Source organism: Ammospiza caudacuta, chromosome 1, assembly GCF_027887145.1.
Source record: "Ammospiza caudacuta isolate bAmmCau1 chromosome 1, bAmmCau1.pri, whole genome shotgun sequence".
NCBI classification, from domain to species: Eukaryota; Metazoa; Chordata; class Aves; order Passeriformes; family Passerellidae; genus Ammospiza; species Ammospiza caudacuta.
This window is the reverse complement of record NC_080593.1, coordinates 88,171,005-88,194,103: the sequence shown is the minus strand read 5'-3', so window position 1 is coordinate 88,194,103 and position 23,099 is coordinate 88,171,005. Positions and strand designations below refer to the sequence as shown.

The following is a 23,099-nucleotide window of genomic DNA, read 5'->3' as shown; positions in this document are numbered from 1 at the left end:
TCATTGAGTATGTGCCTTCTCTTGTTTTACAAGTGTGCTTCAAAATGCTAGGTAGAAATATTCTCCAGTGCTTTTATATTACTCCTAAGCCTTTAATGGAGTGTTCTTTCTGTTAACTGGACTTTCACAGAATTGGAGTGTTGAAAGACACACATATGTATGAACATATCTCTGTAGATAATATATATAGGTATATACATACCCACACATCAGAGGCTTACATGCAAACACAGACTACACACATACATTCAAGTCAGGCACTCTCCCCTTCAGGACACATTACCTTCCTGTACTTGATGAAGCACTGAAGGCTGCTGGCTGTGAGAGACTTGCTGAGCTCCCCTCCAAACCACTGTCAGGCCACATTACTGGCTTGTGTTTGAAGAGCTGCAAGAACAACTGGAGAGAGGAAATGCCTTCTCTCATTTCAGACTTTGTAAAATAAGAGCAAGAAGGTCTCCATTAAGCATACAGCCCTGCGAAGAGGCATTTGAATTGAGAGTGGGAGTTATTTCCCTTCTCACACAAATTCTACTGGGCAATGGTATGTGTATCACTGGCAGTACTTGTACCACACTGAAAATGTTACAAAAGTGTGTCTTAAAATAATCAGCTCAACTAAATTTACAGTTCTAGAGATAGAACCTCAGACCCTTTAACACACTGCTTTCTCACCAAAACCTGTCACACAGAATACAGGGAGTAATAAGCCTCAAAATTAGTATCAAGCATTTCCTCAGCATCATCCCTGAGATGAGATCTTGACTACCTCCAAGTATAGGGAGCAGTTGACACTAAAGCCATTTCTCACCATGAGACTGAGAAGGCAAGCAGGGAACAATAATTTTCAAAGATGTTTTTACAACAATGTTTTATTAAATATGAAAGAGTGTACATACAGGTGTAATTCTGAGGACATAAATTACACAAGGATTACAGGTTCTGTCAGAAAAGCACAATAATGAAACATCTTTACATTTCAAACTTTTCTTGTTAGCTTTTAACAAATAAGTCTATTTCTGTTGCAAACAAGTAATGAGTGCTATTGAACTTTTTCAAATTCCCACAAAAACATCATGCTTAGTAGGATACTTCAACTATTGTAAATATGAAGTCAGAATTAGATTCCTAAATAACACGATGGAAGAGGTTTACTACTTAATCAAGATAAATGATACACTGAAATAGGAGCCGAGACAAAATTGGTCATTCATTAAAAAAAATTCCACTTCAGACACTATGTTTGAGTCTGCTTTCTTTACTTGCAGGAATAATCACTGTGATTAAATGTAATGAGCAGAACTGGCCTAAACATTTGTAAATATAACCATCAAATTTTAGACGTGCTGGTTTTCACTGATTTTCCCACTGAAAAAACCCGACACCCACAGATCTATTTCCTTACATTTCAAAAGGCTCTGCTGCAGAGGGCCAACCAAGCCTATGTATGATTTCCACGTCCTCCATGGTCATCTGCTCCGCTGGCTACTGCATCCTTCCTACATATGTGTTTGGGTCATCATCAAAGGACCAAACTGAGTTACCACTGAGATGTGAGAGCAGAACTAGTCTGTGCAAGTCCTAACACAATGGGTTTTTTGAAACTTCAGGTAAGCAGCAATGTAATTTCATCATAATGAAAGCTCTCAATTTGACACTCAGAAGACTACTCGGATAAAATACATAATAAGCATGTGGTTTAGGTTGTGTTGCTAGGGATTAACAGAGGTGCTTTAATATATTAATACAAACATTACAGAGTGAATCAGACAAGCTAGTATTACTGCAGGCTGGTCTAATTTCCAAAAGAAGTCATGAAACATAATTTCTAAGAATGGCAACTTTTGTAACTAAGGACTTCACATTTATTTTTAAAACCACAAAAGTGGGGTAGTATTCCTGATATCTTTCAAAACATTCTGGAAAAAACACAGTTTGAGTCTGCAAACACTAGAATATACATACAAGCAGTCCCAGTGACCTCCAAGGTAAGCATTCTCATTTGGCAAAGTGCTGCAGGAATATCTTTGCTTTTTTCAGAGAATGCTTAATAAAAGTGCAATATAGTGAAGCAAATAATCTAATTATTATGACTTTATTATTAGACTAAAAATATTCAGATATTTTATAATTGTGCCTTTTGTATGGCAGGCATGCTGCATTGCCTAGAGCCAGACCACATTAGAAGAGGTAGGCAGGGTAAGCCCACGCATTTTCTTTCCCAGGATGGCAACACCCCAAAGCAGTTCTGTGGCACAACCCCACCTACAGATAAAACATTGTGCTGCCCAGTCTCACACTTATTTCTGTTTTGACAGAAGCTGACATGTGGTTTGCTTTACCTTTCCACCCAGGCATGTTCTCCCTTTTGTCTCTTCGGCACCCTACCCTTCCCCACCCAGCCTCTTTTCTTCCTGAGATGTCAGAAGTACGTACATTGAGCTTTGGAACCTGAGAATTTGGAGGTATTTTTTGACACTACAGGGCTGCATCTGTACTCTATCATGCTATCTCCTGCTATACTATTACAGTTACAGTATAAATCTCCTAACTACTTGATACCCAATGCCTTTCCCATATATAAATAAAAAAACCCCAGCGTACCATTCAGCCATTAATATATGACACTTGCTCTAAGAGTGACCTTTGCCTTTCACAAGCCTTCTTTTCCAAACAAATATTGAGGGATCATTTCCAAAACCCCAGCTATGAAAAACTCCTTGAAGTAAACAATTTCACAGTAAAATAAGGAAAAATATATCTAGAAAATAACACTCTCTCAAAATTAAAACTTATATACAGCAAGAAAAAGTTGAGGTTTTCCTCACTCTTTTATCAGTTCTACATTACCTATAGATAAGCAATGTTATCACCAGGAGTTATGAATAGGAAAAACAGATCCAGTGAAGTAAATGTAATGTTTTTTTTAAAACCTTTGAGAGATCAAGAAAATTCAGCACTCAACTTTATTATTACAACTAATTTCAATTCAGGCAGAAAAAGATTGTTTAAGCTTAATTCCCTATGATTCTGAGTATCCAATATAGATCTTTCAGCATAGTCTAATAAGCCTTATCACTGCACTTATAATCACCTCTGGGCATAAATTAAGTTTTCTATGGATGGAATTCAACCATGAACTCACTATTTATGCCTCTAGTTCTATGATTTGTTTTAGAATTTCTAATGGATTAAGCTGGTTTAATATTTACCACAAATTTGGTGCTATTTTTTAGCAAAACTGAGCTTTAACTGCAACTGCAATGCACATACACGTGTGTAAGAATTTATGTGAGTTTAACATTCTAGAACAGAAATATTTAAAACATTAAAATTGTATCAGAACATTTTCTTATCAAGAATCTACACTGAAAAGATGTCAGTAAGTGTTATTTAATTTTGCATAGTACACTTAAATTAAAGAAACTAAATATTCTGGATTCAATGTAGTCACAGCTCTTTTTTTCGTATGGAATGGAAAATTGCCACTCAAAACTGAAATTTTTGGACCTGTAGTGAGCTCTGATAACTATTTTGCACACTCCTATTTGTCAGTCAGAATTTTTTAGGAAATCAGTATTCTACATTGCATGCTATGGACTTCTATGTCAACAGCTTGTATTTCTATCTTTTCAGGCTTTTTCCCTACTTAACTGAGGTCTAATTCATAGCAACTTCCGTGAGAAAAAGTAACTGGATTGAGATGCCTATGTCCAAGTGTATGTATTTTAAAGAGAGTGATTATTCTCCATTCACATCCTACAACTATTTTGGTGATTCCCCCTGTAGTAGCCAATAACAAGTGACAGATAACTACCTTGGACAATTTCACTCCAGGACTATTTTGAATTGTTGTGGGTTTTGAAAAGGAAGAACAGCTTTTTGTAAAAAAAATTGATTCCATGTGAGGCGTATTAAACTTGTAAACTGTGAGCTGAACTGGTACAAAACAATGCCTGACAAGTGCAAAACCATGGACAAAATGCAATCGTAAAACAGTCCTATGATATATCCAACTCAAAACACTTGCAGCCCAGGTCTTTTAGGTCATCAAAATGCCAAAGGTACAGGTAGGCATTTCTAAAATTACTCAGTGATTACATGGCTCATTCCAGTGAACTGAAAAGCTGCAACTTTCTGGCAATGTGCTAAATGCCTATCTGTATCTTTAAGTGAACTTAAAAGGTGATTCATAGTATGGAAACAAGGATTCTTCACAAATTCAGCTGTTCCCTGACAAATACCACACTTATGGCCTGCAACAGAGTTTTTTAACTGGGCAATAGTTTTCTGCTGTTTGAGTTATACACAGGCCTGAACAGTCTCTTCCTGTTGTGTGAGACAAAGACAAGCAAGATTTAGAAATATTTGCTGGAGCAGGTGAAGGTGAGGAGGTGGTAGCCCATGCTGGCCTCCAGGGTTTCTCAGTGGAAGAGGATGTACAGTACAGCTGTATCACCATTTTGTTGCATGTACGGATGGTACATTGTCAAATTTTAATAATGGGCATTTAGCAACTGAGACAGTTTAGAGAATGACCTTTCAATTTAATTAAAACTGTAAAATGGCTTCACATTTCTGGGATTAACCTTTTTAGATGGAAACAGATGTTCCAGAACAGGATTAGATTGCAAATGAATGGTCCCTCGATTTAGAAACAAAGCAGCTGTAAAAAGCTACAATTTCAAAACATAATTAACTGGTCAATTTTATAGTTTCTACATGCTGACTTCTACATGATACAAAAATATTGTAGTATTTTGAGTTGTTTGAAGATCTGCTCAGTGTAACATGATAAATATTTTCCAATAGAAAATTGGTTGTTAACATTTACTTCAAAAAAACCCACATTGTTTTGGGAGTGGGTAATTTAAATGTAATGGACAGTAAGATCACTTTTAACTTTGCATTAAATGGCATTGGCCTTCTTGCAAACCTAAGCCTATGATTTCCATGTTTCACTCTCCCACTAGCAACGGAAATGTCTCAAGTTAGAATTGTTTTGATTATATATTGTTCTACATTAAATACAGGGTACATAAGAAAAATCTTAGCATGTTTTTTACAGGGCACCCAACTAAAATCTTTACAAAAGATAATTATTCATTCTTCCATGTAACAGACAGAGATGCCACTTTTATAAATGTACCCTTATGTTCACTCACCAATAAAATAGTAAACAAATCAACTTTTTAAACCATTTTTTATAAATTATTAAAGTATTTTTACTGACACTCTGCAACAATATACAAAAATAATACTACAAGAGTACCGATCGGTCTGGCCTACCCCTCATTCCACAGAAAAGCAGAGGCTATGGGGGGATGTTTGGGAATCAGTCATCGCTGTAGATGTCTCCTGCAAACGGTAGGTGTACGTGGCTGCCCGTGACGTTGGGAAGTCGAGAGAGATCAGGCAGGTTCTGGATGCGTGACCTGAGTTCTTTCCGTACTTGGGACACTCTGGCTAACTTGCGTTTGTACTCCTGTAATGCAGAAGAATTCCATAAGAGGTTTTATTGCCATTACTATCCCTACTACTTACTGCACCTGTGATTTTCCAAACTAAGTTTTCCTTCTGCAAGCTAGGTGAACAGCCTTTAACAGGAGAGAATCCAGAGATTTAGGAGGTAGAGGTATCAGCTCTAGCATTTTCCCAGCAATGGACTTCAATAGCATAGCCATGGGATTATTTTGCTTTAAATTCTAAGAACATAAATGCTAAATAGGGAAGACAATCCCAGCTAACACAATCACAGGCTTTTCTCCATGTAACTAGGAGAACAGGATTATTGTTAAAACTTAATTAAGGATGGTTGTTACACATATTCTACTATCAGTGAGGCTAGAGGGATAAACTTAGTGATGTCAGAGAAGTTACTCTCATCTCATACTGCTGAAATAATAAAAACCAACCAAATATCCCCTAACTAGGCCTAACAGGTCCCACCAAGATGATAAATGACAAGTATTTTGTATTAACTTTTAAAATAAAAAACGTATTACCTCAGTACATTTATGGATTTAACCCTGGGTTTTCAGAAACTTTTTGAATTGGGAACTTAGGATTTTATATTGTGTTGCAATACAGGTCAAACCACTCACAATTGATGTATTTAATGATTACGAGGCCCTTTTCATTTGAAACAACATTATATAAATAAAGTTCAACATTGTAAATCAGTGCACTAGAATATAGTCAGTGGTCGCCTCTTAAGAACACAAAACATGATGGAGTAGAATACCAGCTTTTATAAAATGAAAACAGTTATTCCAAAATATAAGAAGATCAATGTATATAATTCACAGGAATATTTGAATTTCAAATACTTGGAAACTGTGGAAAACAGAAGAAACTAAGCACTAGCAGACAAAGCAGTGCTTCATGAAAAAATACCACAATTCACAACACATCAAATGCAGATGCCTCCTAGTGTGGCTGCACGTTTTGCTGCAGCCTATGAATGGCTAGAAGTAACAACACATAGGTAATCCACAACTTGGATAATCAGCCCATGGAAAACCAAGATCTCATTACTATAACCACTTTTAAATAACAGTGGGGGAAAATTCTACATGATCCAGCAACAGTAACAAATATAAACACTTGATAATTCCAGCAAGTATGAAAACACTATGCAAATGTCTATAAAAGATGAGTCAGGCTGTTTCTTTACAAGCTCTAAACACAATTTTAATATATTACTATATTGTTAATAACATGGAGTAATAAGGAAGAATAATGAAAAGATCTTTTGGTAGTAGAACCTAATGCAGTAGAAAAATATAGTAAAGAATGTTAGATAATGAGACATGACCAAGATTATTAGACAAGGTCCAACACAAATTTAAAAGGTTTGCAACTACATGACCTTCTTATCAGTGGCAGTAAGAGAACAATGAGATACCTTAAATTCTTAATAAGAATCATTACAGGTAGCTAAAAAAATTTCAAATCTTTACAGAGGAGAAAGAAAAAGTGTCCCTGAATTAGGATCATCAATTGCTTGGTATAATTTATATTTCAAAATCAAATATTACATGCAGATTCTAATGAGATATTAAACACAGTGAAAATACTACAGATGCCCAGTCAGTGGAACTGTAAACCCTTAGTAATAGTACCCAGGGTAAAGCAGCATTTATTTTAGGATACAGGTGGCCAAAGAAGTCTTACAACTGTGAGCCCCTTGGTCCTGTGAAAACTTGCTATAGTTATCCAAAAATATTCTCTTTGGTGCAAGTGACTTCGGGACATGGCTGTGGAAATGAAGGTCTGCATCCTGACACTGTATCCCTACACTAATGCCCTAAGACCACAAATACTTCACTGTTTCATACCTGATTTTACAGCAGAATCCAGAGGCCTCACTGAGCAGACTCAGCGAAAGATGTGTAGTTTTTTTCCAGCATGTAAAAGGCCAATCTCAGGCATTCTCACTATGCATTTTAGCCCAGGATGCAGAGACTCCTGACTATTATTTTAGGAAATAGATTTTATGCTGGAAGAGAAGACCAGCTTCCGGTTTCATTGTTTACTAAAACAACCATTTTGGTGCTATATAGAATACCAGTCAACTAGAATCCCTATTTTCAGAAGCAGGATGCTTGGAGATTGCTCACTGGGTGACAAGGATTTTCAGGAAGCTAGGTGATCTTGCCTCCACTGTGAAAGATGTACTCCTATACAGAAGAGGATGAGCAGAATTGTAAGCAGAATCAATACACTCAAGAGGCCTAAAAATCATAAAATATATTAACTATAAAATCCCTCCTGCAGTTAATTCTTGTAAAGAGCTGAATCCTGCCCAAGTTTATTCTCTATCAATGAGGAATGTAAAGCCACAAATCAGTATCACTTCACAAGCTTGAAGCCTGAAGTTAGGCAAATAGACACAGTCACTTAGCAACAGACCCAGCAGTTATATTCTTGCTAGACTTTACTCCAAAACCTGAAATGTGCCTTATATTAGACTGTCAGTTCCTTGACTCCCTTAAAGTTCCCTTTAGCTGATAATAAATCATTTCCATAACAACATTGCATTTCTGACATCCAGCATTTTCCATATAAATCTGCCTGGGACTTGTTGCCTAGTGACTATCAGCTTGATCAATACTACTAACAGTAGGTTCCTTTTCCTCACTAAGGAAAATGTTCTCATAAATTGTGTCTCCCACATAACACAGTCATCTTCCTCTCACCAACATCTCTGGCGTAATGTACTCTAGGGAGACAAAATTTGTTCCTTAAGCCTTCTCAGAAATATGTAACTCTGAGAAAATTTGCTTGAAGTCTTTACTGCAAAACTAGAGGTAAAAAAAAAAAAAGGTAAGGTTTTATAGTTGATTATATTATTGATGCAGTATTCTCACTGTCATATTTTCTGAAAAATCCCTTCACCAGGATTTCTTCTCCTGGGAAGCTGAGAAGCCTCAGAGAAGAATGAAAACAATAATTATCTGATTGCTTCTCCTGTGTTTGCTGCTTTGGAATGTGGTCTGGAGATTGTTTACCAACTGGTCATTGTTTGACTGGTTTCATGTGAATTGTTTTAATTTAATGACCAATCACATCCAGCTGTGTCGAGGCTCTGGAGAGTCACGAGTTTGCCATTATCATTCTTGTTAAGTCTTCTGTCTCTATCCTTTCTCTATTCTTTAGTATTGTTTTAGTATAGTATCCTTTAATAAAATAATATCATAAAGTAATAAATTAGCCTTCTAAGAACATAGAGTCAGATTCACTCATTTCCTCCTCATCCTGGGAACCCAGCAAATACCATACAGTATAAATTACAGAATGTAATTTTAATCCAATTTCACTAATCCAAAGCATATATGAGATCTGAAACTGCAGGTTAGAGGTTCACATCAATCCTCCTCCACAAAGAGAAAAAACATTCACCTATCCAGAGCATCTAATTTTCCATGACACTCCTGAAACTATTCTAGAAACCACCGGAGATGTCCAATTTTTATGACTGGTGAACAAGTCCAAAAGAGGACTGATTTTCAAGTACAGTGACTCAGCAGTTTAGAGGTATTTTCAAGGCAGCTGCTGTTCACAGTTTGATTCTATTTAAAACCACTGGTCTCTTCTGAAAGGTTTGCTTGTGTATTTTTACAACTGTTATTATTGTCCTGGCATGACCTAAGTAGTCCTGGACTGCTAGAATACAAGAATTAAATACTCATTATCAACAACACTCACTGCATGTCCAGCCTTTACTGTTTTATCATAATAGCATGCACATGTACCTACCACCTTTTTCCTCAGTGTGGATGTTGAGAGTATGATAATGAAAGCAGAGAAGTGGGAACTGAGATATCCAGGTGTTACTTCTAGTATCGTTGCTCCATTAGAAATGCCGGACATTATACTAAAAAGTAACAATTTAATCCTGTTTTTGACACTTTTAACTGTGGAAATCCTCATGGAGAATTTAAATTTGATTACCATTGTGCTGATTTTAACATAAATTTCAAATTACCCCTGTATAAATGAGGCAAGATTTGAGACATTTACTTCAGAGAGTCAGGGACACGCAGAAGTATGATGCTTTATTTTGTTACATTGAACTTAATTTGCATTTCTTCCTACCTATGGAGAACCTTACTTTTGGTATATATGGGCAACCTGATATTTGGAATTAAGGTCTCTTCAATATCTTAATTCTTAGATATTCTTCAATATCTTAATCTTAGATTAAGCTAATACTACTTTCAGGCAATATTTGTTTTTACCTCCAGTCATAAAAGAAGGTTTATGAGGTAATTAGAACTTATTTTGCTCATTAGAGTCCCACCAGTTATTACAATTTCCATTATTTGACAGTGTATATGGATATTTTGTGAAAGCAATGCTAATAACATATGGATTCGGAATCTAGATTAATAGTGATTCTCTATCAAAAAGTACCAGGCAAAAAAGCCAAATAATTTTTGATTAGACATTACAGACATCATAAATAATAAAAATGTAGGCAGATAAAACAAGCTGTGCACTGCAGAGAATATATTACTTTCCAAATAAAATAGATCATTATAAAGATGTTTTGCAACAGGAAGGTGCTACAGATAAAAAACTTCATGGATATGCTTTTCCTTTATATCATTGATATGACTTTGAACCTTCATCTGATCACTGATGCTATGGAATGCACCAAAATACCGTGTGGTAGAACATGTATAGCAAAGCAAAAATAAAAGGTTTGCAGGAAAGAGAAGTATTTAATCTGCACCCTCGTTAGCTAGAGAAAGGTAAGGTGGAAATAAATACTTCAATACAGAAAAACAAAACCCAGACATTTAAAAGGCTTTTAAGGTGTTGAGGGCATGTGTGTACACCAGCATCCACGGCCTGTATGAACACAGTATTTAAAACTGAGACCTCTGACTTTCTAGGTCCATTCCAACCTTCAGTTTCAGGTGCAGATGTCAGAACTGCATCACAGAGTAAAGGCTCCTCCTGTACTGTGTCCAACAGTGCAGGAACTACCAGAACTCTTCAAAGGTTCAGATGAAAGCAAATGTCATGTAAAAGCCTGATATCTAGATTCTGAAGTTCAGAATCACATTATTTATAGACTCTACCTTACCCAGTTTGGGTATTTTTCTGCAATAAGACTGACAATTACACTCAGAGGACTCAGGTAAGCCTCACTATCACCTTGGAAAATAGATGAGCAGAGTTAAATTTTGCACTGCCTTTGAAAATTTGGCATGGCTCACATTTGTCAGCAGTACAATTAAAAGCTCAACCTATTTACCAGTGTTTAGGATAAATGAAACCCTGAAATAACTTTAAGAGACTGAACCAATATCCATAAGCTTCACACATGAGGTAGAAGAACTAAGGACAGTTATGACAAGTTTAGGAAAGGATGGACTTGGCTAACCTTCCATTGCACATTGCCTATTTCCTAGAAAGATATTTCTGGAAGCAAGCTTCAACTTTTTAAATATGTTAATATCTAACTGTTTTACATTTGGCCTTGCCAAGTTTTGAACTAAGTAAATAGCACTGAAGAAATGAGCAACTATGTGGTGACTGCTTTATTTTGTTTTGTTCTATCCACTGCCCCAGGCATTACTTACAGTACACATTATTCTATGCATAGATTTACTAATATTCTCAGGTTTTCTAATGGCAAGCTTCACCATTACAAAACACAATTTATTCTTCAGAAACCTTCTTTGAGCTGACAGATGAAAATGAAATGCATCCTCTAATTCCAGGTATCTCATTTTTTTTAGTACTTAAAATTTCCAAGAAATTAACACTTCAAAGAAATTTTCTAAGTTAAAGTATTAGAGACTCCTCAGCTTGTCTGCAAGTGAAGCAATAGGAAGCAATCAGCTCAGAAGTTTGAAATCCACAAACTAAATTAGTGGCCATCTGGAGAAAGCTTGATTATGTGACTTTGCCTACCATCAACTGTTATGCTTTGGTACAGACTGGAATACACTGCAGACCTTCAAACCACAAATTCCTGTCTGGAACAGTAGCAGAAAGAAACTAAGCATTTTATTATCAAGACACTTCCCATTTGAAGTGTGACTATCACAAATGCAAAGTCTTCTCAGTGGCCACAAATTATTCTTCCTAATTCTTGAAATGTAATTTTTGTCCAGCTTCTTCCAGCCTAAAACAGTATCTCAAATCTCAGTCACTGCAGCCTTGACTCCTGGTCTCCATCTCCATTCCTGGAACATTGCTCCTAGAACCAACCTTTGTCCAGGAAGGATATTCATTGCCTCTCAGACTCCTATCACAGCTCTATTCAGACACAATACAAACACTCACAACTGGTTTTTGACTACCTCTTCCCATTTCTAGCTTTTCTGATTCTGATCTAAATTTCTCCCTCTCCAATCCTGGTCTCCATTTATCAGTCTCTCTATAATTCTGGTTCCAGTTTCTTCCCTGTTTCTTCCCAGTCCTATACTTGACCTGTCCCTATTCTCCACCTACATAATATCTTTATCAGATTTATTAGCTCACATCAGTTTTTGCTTCCATTGTCTTAGTCCAAATGAATTCCAATTGATTTCAGTCCTACATGGTATTACACCCTTCTGGATGGTCACTCCCTTCTCAGCCAGCTAATCTCCTATTCCATTCTTTACTGTAATGTCTAGTCCAGGATCCCTTCTTAATCTTCACAGCTTCTGGAGCCAAGTTCCTTATGAACTTATCCAAGTTTTGCATTCAAACCATTGGCTCCCATCTCCCCATTATTTAGACACATGGGAACCATGGACAAGCCACCCATGGAAGAAGTTCACACACCACAGAGAGCAAGTGGCCAAGCAGCACAAGGCCAGCATAGAGAACAACTGTACATGACTGCAACTGCAGAAGTTTTCTTTAGCCCAGGCTGGAAAACTCTCTGGCAGACATCCTCACAGAAATTAGTAATGCTTTAAATAATCTCTGATGAGCATAATAAAAGTAAGATTTTTTTTTTCCAAAGGCTTGTGATTAAATTTCATAAAATTCAAGTTCATTTTCATTAGTATATTAAAATGCACGTCCCCTCTGAAAAAAAAAGGATTTCCCCATTTCATAATAATTTGAGAAAAAACATAAATTACTTAACTCAAAGCTAATTTTTACAACTATTTTATTATAAACTTGTATTTAGCCTTTCTGTTGAAGATTGTGTTGCCAAAAAGTAGCCCAATGTCTGGAAAAGTAGAAGAAAACAAAACAGGACTTGCAAGCCTTCAGGGAGGTGGTGGAGTCACCATGCCTGGAAGTGTTCAACAGGCACTTGGATCTGGTAGTGGGTGATGTGGTTTAGGGGTTACAGTGCTAGAGCTGGGTGGACAGTTGGGCTGGATTAGCTTGAAGGTCTCTTCCAATCTTGATGATTCTATGAGGATACTTAATTAGCAGGGATATTACTAGGCTGGCTTAGTTTATATTTATCTCCCCTCAATCATAAAATGTCCAGGGTGATGAATATTAATTTATAAAATATATTACTATATAAAGACATTGATTTAATTAGTCAATCTCTGTGGGACTATGATTTAATTTAAAGCATTCCAAGATGGCAGATATAAGCAGCAGCTGAAATGAAGGATGCCTGCCTGAGGTTACACTTGGTCTACTTGTGTTTTATTATCTGATACAGCGTTTATTTAGCCATTATAATAAACTCAAAGCTACACACTTCCAAGAGATGCTTGAATTATACTGAATTCTTAAGTTTCAAACACTGGCTGACAGAATGAAGCTTTGGAGAACTTCTGATGATAAGTAATCAAGTACTTCAGAACAATTCTGAGCAATTTTGCTCAAATACTCAAGTTGCTATTCTGCACAGGCACACAAGGAATAAAGCAGAACAGTTTTGAAAATAGGAAAAAAATTTAAATGGCTGGAGGCTTATAGATAGCTTCTTGAAGTTTCACCTATTCATGGAAGATCTACATGAAATCCAAATTAAAGGGTATCAGTGTTTAATTTTAGAATAATTTAAAATGAGTGAAGAATTTTGATGGTCTGTTAGAAAAGCATGCCTTTAACAATGCATTTAAGAACAGTTGTGCAAAGCCTTCAAGCTCAAATATTTACCGTACCTAACAAATGAACTGTAAAAATTCGGCTTTGCCAGATGCACATTCCTCAGTTCATGCAGCCCTTGCCTGTAGGTCATTACAACAGTCTCAGTTCCAACTTCAGATTTCACACGTGCAAATCTCTCAACCTATAGCTGTAAGCGTTGAACTACAAAAATATGGACAGTGTAGTTCATTATTTAGCAGACACAAATGGCCATCTTAAAGTATGAAACTGCTGTAAAGCTAAGACTACATTAACTTATTTTGAAGATGAAAGTGAATCTGAAAATGAAGGTTAACACTGCAGGTCACTAGGTAGGGATTTATCTATTGCTAGCCAGGTCACAACTCCCTCAGATGTTTATCAAAGACAGATCTAGGTAATGCAGAAGCATAAAACCTGGTTTTATTGTAGCAAGGCTAAGCACTAGTAGCATTCTAATCCAAGCAGCATAGAACTTAAAGCAAGGAAACATTTATAGCTGTTGTAGTTGCAGTATAGAACCACTCAGTGTTAACCTGTGGGAAAGAAAGAAAATGAGAAAGCATTCTAGTGACCTGAGACTGGGTCAAGCTAGTAAATTAGCTTCATTTAGGGTGAAATAAATAAAGGTAGTGAAGATCGAGGACCCCACATTTCTGCTATAGGTGAGTCCACACTGGTGACCTTGTTCATTTAAATAATCTATCAGTGTAGGGTCTATCTGTGCAAAACTGGTTTTGGACATTTTGAAGAAGTTCTTCCAACTACTTTTTTTTTTTTTTTTTCAGTAATTCCTGTCCATCTTTTCTAAGTTCACAAATTATTCCTATCCAACCCAAACAAGAGCTGTGAAAGACAGCCACCTTAAATTTCAAAACAGTCTTAACAGCACATGATTTTTAAAGATTTTAAATGGATAGTTCTCAAAGAAGTCAAGAAATGCTATGGGCCATCCAATATGTGTTTGTTTCCAACATTCTAATGAATTTTATCAGCTAGACAGTTTCATATTACACTTGTCAACTCATTCTCACAGCTTTATTAAGTAGGTTGAACCATCTATTTTAGATACCTGGATTCTCAAGAGGAGCATTAAGTTAAAGCTCAACCATAAGCATTCCTAAACCTGATTTGCTTAATGGTAGTTGAATATGCTAGTGTCAATTGATAATTGAAACTATAGTTTACATGACTAATTAGAGCAATTCTGTAAGACAAATTGTTGATATGCTGCATGGTGATTTCTATGTTTTTCTCTCATTTTGTGTGAAATAGGTATTTCAGATGCTGTGTGCAGCAATGGGGATCGGAGCACAAGAAAGGCAAAGCTGGAAAGGAGAACTACACAGCAGCAATAGATATTTTGATTTACTTGCCCCTCAAACACCCTGCAGGAGTATCTCCAGTGAGAACTCTACTATGCATGAAGCAAGCCAACAATTGTACTTCTTCCACGACCAACAAGATCCATAATGTAAATTTTCCAAAAATGGACATAGATACAAGTTCTATAATTTAAAAATTGTAGAAAAAAGTGCTTTTAAAGAAAGTGCTTACCCTCAAGCTCTAGTATTAAAATATTATGACTAGAAAAAACAGCCTTAGAAAAGTGATACCAATAGAGAGCACAGAACAATTCCAAGAAAAATTAATGATGAAGAAGTCCCTTATCAATCAACCGATTTCAGGCAGCAAATTTGGCACACCCACATGTCTTTCACGTTTTTTACCCAATTCCAAATTGCTCAAATAGCTGCTTTTATTTTATAATAAAAAAGGTGGAGAAAGAAGTTGCCAGGGAAGAAATTATGAGAAATCAGAGGGAGAAAAGGTCTAGAGAGAGAGCAAAACATAGAACAAGTAAACAACATTAAAAAGAACAAGGAAAGATATTTACAGTGTTTTTTCCAATTCTCCTTTCCCATTATGAACTATATTGCTCCCAAAAGCCTACAGATTGCAATAACCTGACTAATGCCCATTTTTCTGTGATCTACTGATAAAGCATGTATCACAGGTTAGCAATCACAGAATTACAGAATTTGGTGAGTTGGGAGGGACCCACAGGGATCACTGAGTCCAACTCCTGCCCAGGACCACCCCCAAGAGTCACACCATTGTTCCTGAGAGCATTGTCCAAACACTTCTTGGACTCATCAGGCTCAGTGCTGCAATATCATTTCAACCTAAAGTATCTTAGCTTTTTAAAGCACCTTTCTTTCTTTCAAGCCACTGATAGTTCACTAAAATTATCTTTAAAATCATTATCTTGGTTTATATAGGACTCTAGAAGTATCTGTGTACATTCCATTCTGTATGTCTGTATTCCTATCCAGCTGCAGATGAAATGACCTTGGAAGATCAGGTCATGAGGAAAACATAGTAAGTTAAATGTTGTTACAGTAATTTACTACTAAGATATTTGCAAAAAACATCATAAGTAATTCAGTAAACTTGTTACTGGGGGGAAAAAAGCAAATGATTTAAGAAACTCCTTCAGTCTTCATGTTTACACAGTGTCAAAAGAATTATACAAAGCAGTAAATCACTTCAATTCCCTTTTTTGCCATGTGCTTCTTGCATGTCAAAATGCAAGTCACTTAGGTATATTTTCACAAAGTTCATTACCCTGGGTTTCTTGCATGACAGACACTTCAATCTTCTCTCTCATTCACACTAAATCTGCTCTCACAAACTTGATATCGCTTTAAATTTGCACCAAGGGTTCTGGAGAAAACCTCAGGCTCTACTTCCAGTTGCACAGCCTAAAATAAGAACTCGTACAACCTCTCTTAAAAAGTTGGTTTTCCTGACGATGTCTTAGAAAAGCAGGGTTTTAGCAGATTTGCTGTCCAAATTAATGTGCAAAGTAATGATATCTGTCTCATTTCACTGGTGAGCTGCTTCAAATTCCCTCAGAAAACAAGATCTGAAGTAGCAATGAAACAGCACTTGCTGCAGAAAAGGGCTTACCATGGTGGTAAACTGAATTGAATACAAATCCAGTATACATGGCTAGTATAGCAATTCAGGATCTTTTTTATTAATTGTCTATCCCTACTTGCTCTTAAAACCTTTAAGGCTGGTCTCTCCATAAACTCATGTTTCCAGATCTCTTGTAAATGTGAAGTCTGAAAGAAAAATAAAAATAAAGTATACCCAGCATCTGATGACAAGCAGCATCTGAAACAAAACCAGCAGGTCTGAACCTGCAGCTGATGTTCAGGCAAGAGCTCGACTGACTGGCGGGCACAGCAAAATCTGCCTGTCCAGACTGTTTAGAATTCTGGCGTGCTGGACACGATCTGTGGCAGGCTGGAGTGTGTGTTTATGAAGAACTACACAAATGCCATCTGGGTATATGTTTCCAGCCTGCCATGAAGTAGAGGGATTGAGTATTAGGCCTGGATGTGTCACTTTTCGTTACTCTGCAGTGCAATGTCATGGGAAAAGGCAACCTTTCTCCATGTAGAGTGGGAAACAACAAAATCATTTACTATTTGGCCATGACTTACAATAAAATGTAAAGATCTGCACACAAGATACCATCTTAAAGAGTAACCATACAAGTCATCATGCATTTCCAATTTTTAACTTTTTTTTGTAAAGGCTTGCCTTATAAAGTAAAAGGAAGTTTCTCTACTGACACCCCTCAAACCCAGGCTAGCCAGGTACCACAGGCTGAAGGGCTCAACAGCCCAAATGAGTTCATCAGTGACCCCCAGCCATCCCTAGCTGGTTTTTGATGGTGCAACAGCATAGCAAGAGGAGTCCCAGCTGAAAGGGCAAGTAACTGCTGATGGAGCAGAAAGGACACATCTGTCCCCCACTTCCACAGCTAAAAGAACCAGAAACCAAAATCATCTTTTTGCCGCTGTTCAGAGAAAGTGACTTGCTGATAGTTACCTTATCAGGAAGAGTCAAGACAGGATCAAATAAAAACAGCAAAAAAACTCTCCCCACAGTAATTCATGTGTAGGTGGAAAGCTGCAACTGTGTAGGGCATATTTCATTGTTTCCAAATTAACTGAAGTTTAGAGGAGAAAGTTCATTGCGCAACATGGCAAAAGCTGTCTGACATTACATAAAAGCATGCCAGGTACTGCAATGTTGGAAGAAAAAGCATTATTAATCACACACGTGCCACGAAGAAGTGAGCAACATTCTTTAAAAGCTACATCTGTATGCAGCAGCAGAAGAGAAAGCTTGTCTGCCATTAAACATTTTGAGGGACATGAAGAATGTGTCTCCTGAGGAAATTATTTCAGTGAGACTCTGGACCTCACAGCATTCTCAGTATATATACATATATATATATATATATATATATATATATATATATATATATATATATATATATATATATATAATTGCACAGTATTCCTCCCTCCCACTGCAGCACTAAGAGCCTACCTGCTGACCCTCGCAACAGTTTGTCTGTGCATGTGTGTTTTCCACCAGTAGCTTTGTTTTCACTGGAGCTCTAATGAAATTCCGTACTTTCCGGCAACCTCCTCCTACTGAAATTCGGGCACTGGCTCGCATGCAGAAAATAAATATGTTCTAAGTATTAAATCTCATAATACATTTATGACTTCTTAAATTAAAAATATACATTCTTAAATAGTAACCTTTATCAATCACGTTGAAATATGCAAATCAATCTCACCATTTTATAACTGAAGATTGTAAAACCTACATTATGAACATCAGTCTTTATTACTCTTGGCATATTTAAGAGTACCTTCTGTAAACTCTCTTGTATTTTAGTTATATACCTAACTGGATGTTAGCTATTCAGACTCCAGAAGACAATGAATACTCTCAGGTAAATCCCAACCCGAAGTTCAAGTGATCAAGATTATTCTACAGCCCACATACAGGATTTACCCTCAGAAGCCTAAGAATTATTGCTTACTATTTAACAGAAACGCAAGGTTGAAACCTACAGCTGTCACTGAGTACGTACAATTTTTCTGATCTTGCCACATAAGAACATTAATTTTCCACTGACTACAGCAGCTGCTATTGAGCATGGCTTCAAGGATTTGGGACTATGATAGTTGATGACTTGTATATGCACATACAGAGCACAGAGAACACTACTGGAATAAGTGAGATGCTCCTAGTCATCAGTGACAGGAATCTTCTCTATCTTGAACTGTTAGAGTTGAAAAAAAATTATGCTAATAACCATTTTGTGGTTTACATATGGATCAACACAACCATTTTCAACTGGTTTAAAAGCAGTTGCATGATCCAATACCAATAACACTGATTAGCCAAATAGTAAAGCAGCATCCTTCTGGGACTCAAAGCACAAAGCACAATAACTCTACTGATGTGTGGGTTGGGGAAAAAAAAGGAAGACCCTGGTGTTACAGAAAACTGGATTCTTCTCTTTGCATAAAGCAGAGGACATGAATCAGCCAGAAGGTAAAAAATTTCAAGGTGCTCTTTTCTAGAAATGCTGAGAACATGGGTACAACACAGCTTCAGATTACATTTTCAATGAAATTAGGATGACTTCCCTTTACAGGTTCTACAGTAAGGGAATGCATTAACAATCCATATAAATTACAGGTGAGAAGCCAGCTAGGAAACCAAAGGAGTACTGTTTTAAACACTACTGTCTGGAGGATAGCCTAGCCATTTTAAATTTCTTGCTGCTGTGTTCTAACACAGCACTATCACACAAGAAGAAATCCAGAAAATCAAGAATTACTGGTTCTTAAGAAGAATGTGTTGTCTGAAAAAGTTCAGGCAGGTTCTCAAAACCAAACCGATTTGTAGTGACTGTACTTTCTGCTTTGGGTTTGCACCTGCATCACTGCTTTATTCCCCAACCTTTCAGCATGAGTATAAAACATCTGCGAGATAACACTGCTTGAGCAAGAATGCTTGATTACTTCCATACATAACAGCATTATAAATAGGGACCTTCCAACATTTTCAGATAAACTAAGTGTAGTAGTTGAGTTATCACCAAGAAAACAAACAACAGGTATACACACACACAGAATTTAATGGTGTCTACATAAGCCGCATCTAATTTCATCCTATGACACATTTCTCTACTGGAGTGGCACTCTATTCCCTACACGACCTGTGACAGCAAACACAAGAAATGTCTGGCTTTCAAGATGACATACTAAATTGTTTTGTTTAAAGAATCAGTGTATAAAACACTAATTACAGTGGTACAGCTCCTAGATTTAGATCATGTAAGACTAATGACTGTTTAATGTACCACCATTAAAAAAACCCAGCAGCAATAAAAATTTGTCACAACAGAAGTTGTGTCAGTGGAAGACAGAAAATGAGGAAAGAGGAAACCATGATCTATTGGCACTCATCCAGCATCTCTCACACTGGTTATTATGGAACCATAGATGAGTTAAGACTAAACAGATATGTCTGGAAGCTATGTGCTGAATATCAGTTTAACAAAAACCCTGAGTTCCTCTGGATGACAAATACTCCAAAATAAAGTTGATAATGGCACAGCTCATCAAATTTATCCATCAAATATGCTGGCCTTTTGAGCTACAGCTACCACCTTTTGCCCACGGTTCACTGCAGCTGAAGGATGTCAACTATCTCCACCAGAAAACAAGTAACTTAGTATGATAAATTTTATGTTTCTAAAATATGTCAAGAATTTAAACTTGGCTTCGATTCTATACTCTCAAATCTTGGGCAATGAAGAGCTACAGCTTTCACTGTTGAGTCTGGATGTGTAGGACAGCAGAGACAAGGTGGAGGGATGCAGAGAAAAAGGAGTTCTCTATGAATGCCATGTTCTCAGTGGCCTCTGGTTTGGTGCCCATGGGTTGAGGAGAATGCAAAATAAATGACAGTGCTCAAAAGAAGAAATAAAGTGATGGGTCATTGCAACTAGCAAATAGGGATGTGATGCAGAAAATTACTGATTTCATATCTACTGCCTTTGCAGAATCATTCCTCCTACTCTGGTAGCTACTAGCAACCTAGAAATAAACTACATCAAAACTTTGTGTGTTTGAAGCATTGCCAAGTGTAACACTCGGGGGAGTTACACCATCTGCCGTCTCCTGCCTTCTACCTTCTTCAGGATCAAAGGGCTCACATTTACTGAGAACATGACAGTTCTGAGGCTTGTCTTTAAAACAGTTATAGGGAGCTCAGTGTTCCACATAAAATCTGAGAACTGTTTAAAAGCATAAATAACTGTGGTAAAAACAATTATGTCCCTCTACCTCCTTTTCTGTCCAATGAAGTATTTGGGCTGGAGTAAAATGAACCTTTGAGAGTGACTGATGAAAAACAAAGCAAGAAAAACAAAATCAAGAATGGAAAGTTGTGACAACCTAACATTTGAGGAAATAGAGCCCAATAAGCGTGTACTTAACCTGTAGGACCACAGTCAGATGTCAATCTTGGTTCTCCACGGCACTTCACATTTTATTGCTGCTTTTGACACGTTTTTCAAGTTCTATATTCAGAATGGACCTCAAAATAATGGTCTTTTGAAGGGCAGAACTTAAGGCTCAATGCTATCTCCAACTCTCGATTCTGTTCTTCAAATCTGTCTTTCAATGTACTAAGCAGCCACTATAAATTTTCTACCCCAAATTCTGCCTGCAGCCAAGCTTTAAAATTGTTGCATGTGCTGACTACAAAACCAATTCTCTACACCTCTACAAGGCAACATAAAAAATCTGGTTTGGATGCATGGGGAGGAAGAAAAAGAAAAACCCACCAAAATACGGAGGGAAATGTCTAACTTCTGGGAGGATCCAAAATTAAATTTTACAGTGATTTCTATCTATTTGTTAACATCAGGCTACACTTAAATCAGAGACTCACAACAATGTTTTAAATACTTCAGGATTTGTGCTAGATAATCAGATGAAATACCGATGAATATCCCAGCCCTTTGGTGCACAGCTACAGTAAGATCTACAATTATTTTAGAAAGCACGTGGCATTTCTCCTACTTCTCTCACCCGCATTTAAAAATGATGTATACACAATGGAACATAAACTTAACTATGGAGAGAGAGCATCTCTTCTGCACTGAGAAAAAAGCCTGATTCCGGGAGAGAAGGCCTGGGGAAGATAATGTTCTTAACAGTCCTTTATCTCATCAGAGTCCTTATTTCATCCACTAACAAACTTGTCTCTGTCTTAAACTTCACAATGTATTCCTCTCCTACCAATGGCCCTCAAAAATACCATCCTCACTACACTGAATTAAAATGCATCCTTTCCAGTTTGGTAGTGCAGAAGTGCAGAAAAAGAAGAAACCAAAATTCCTTTTTGATACTAACAAAATGTTCCCAATGTTTTCATTTAAATATGTACCATCTCACTTCAAATTCTGAACATCTTATTCAATTTCAAAAAGTTGAAAACAGCATTTTTTCTTCTTTTTGTGATGAAGGGGTATACTGCAGTAGATAATAGGGTTACCATCCTAGTGTGCATAAGGCTGGAGGTTTTCATAATCAATTTGAATTCAAAATATATTTCTAAATTACCAACCCAGTCAGAATATAAGAACCTGCTGTGATGCCAGTTTCACAGATGAAGGAAATTAAATAAAGATGCTTTTGTGAAAAAAATGTAATACGGAACCAGGCAAGAAAATAAAACAGCTAGTGATATTGGGAGAGAACACCTCAAATACTGGCTCCTTAGATTACTTACTTTCAGAGAAACATAATTTCAATATTATTATTTCAGACAACTGTTTTACACCCACAGTAGTGCCAAATGTTCTAACTCCATCCCAGTTAGTCCAATTCTCCATCCCACAGCAGCTCCCAGCCAGTGTGCGCCCTCCAGCTCTCCCCTTTCCACCCCAATATTCCTTGATGTTTTCTACATCACCTAACTATTGGGGTGGCAAAGAGCAGTGGAAGTTATGGCTGGTTCCATGTTCCATAGGCTGACTAGGATAGACTGAGGGGAGAAGAGCTACTGAAACATCCCTCTGGGCCTCTCTTCTCTTTATGTATTCACAGAAGTAATTTCATCAAACTTTTAAGAGCTAATTAGGATTGTTTCCCTGCCAAAGGAAAGAATTTATATGACTGGCAGCATAACTGCAACAGTCAAGTCTCACAGGAAATTGGACAATACCTGTAAGCCCCATGTAACTGGAACTCAGTCTTTTCTCTCCTGCCAATCACTGCCAGCAATAACTGAGAAATACTACAAAAATGTTTTGCCCTCTCTAATAAAGTCAACTTTATGTACTTTTTATGTCAGAGATACATCTTCATACTATATAAATAAAATTAAATTCCAGGACAACATGGAGTTCATTTACAAGATTTATACATCATCCTGGGTTGTTTCTCAATGTTCTGCTCCTCCATATTTCAATCAATTTTAGTCCACAGCATTTCAAACTTTGGCAGTGGAAAAAATTTCACCAACTACATATCAGATTAATACAATATTCTTTACTTTTGGCAGAACTGAAAAATATCACAACTGCTTCAGTCAAATGCAAAAGTCAATGGACTCTGGCTATTCCTTTAGTTTAGAAGAAAGTT

The 23,099-nt window shown here is 36.9% G+C and overlaps 1 protein-coding gene across 1 annotated transcript in view; it reads right to left on the bottom strand.

Annotated features, from left to right (window-relative positions):
• Positions 1-896: 896 nt before the first annotated feature.
• RPRD1A (regulation of nuclear pre-mRNA domain containing 1A) overlaps positions 897-23,099 on the bottom strand; it is a 43,576-nt gene continuing 21,373 nt past the window's right edge. Inside the window, exon 7 of the mRNA XM_058808978.1 lies at positions 897-5,485. Coding sequence (XP_058664961.1) covers positions 5,336-5,485 — 150 coding nt within the window. The 3' untranslated portion in view covers positions 897-5,335. The remainder of the gene's footprint in view (positions 5,486-23,099) is intronic.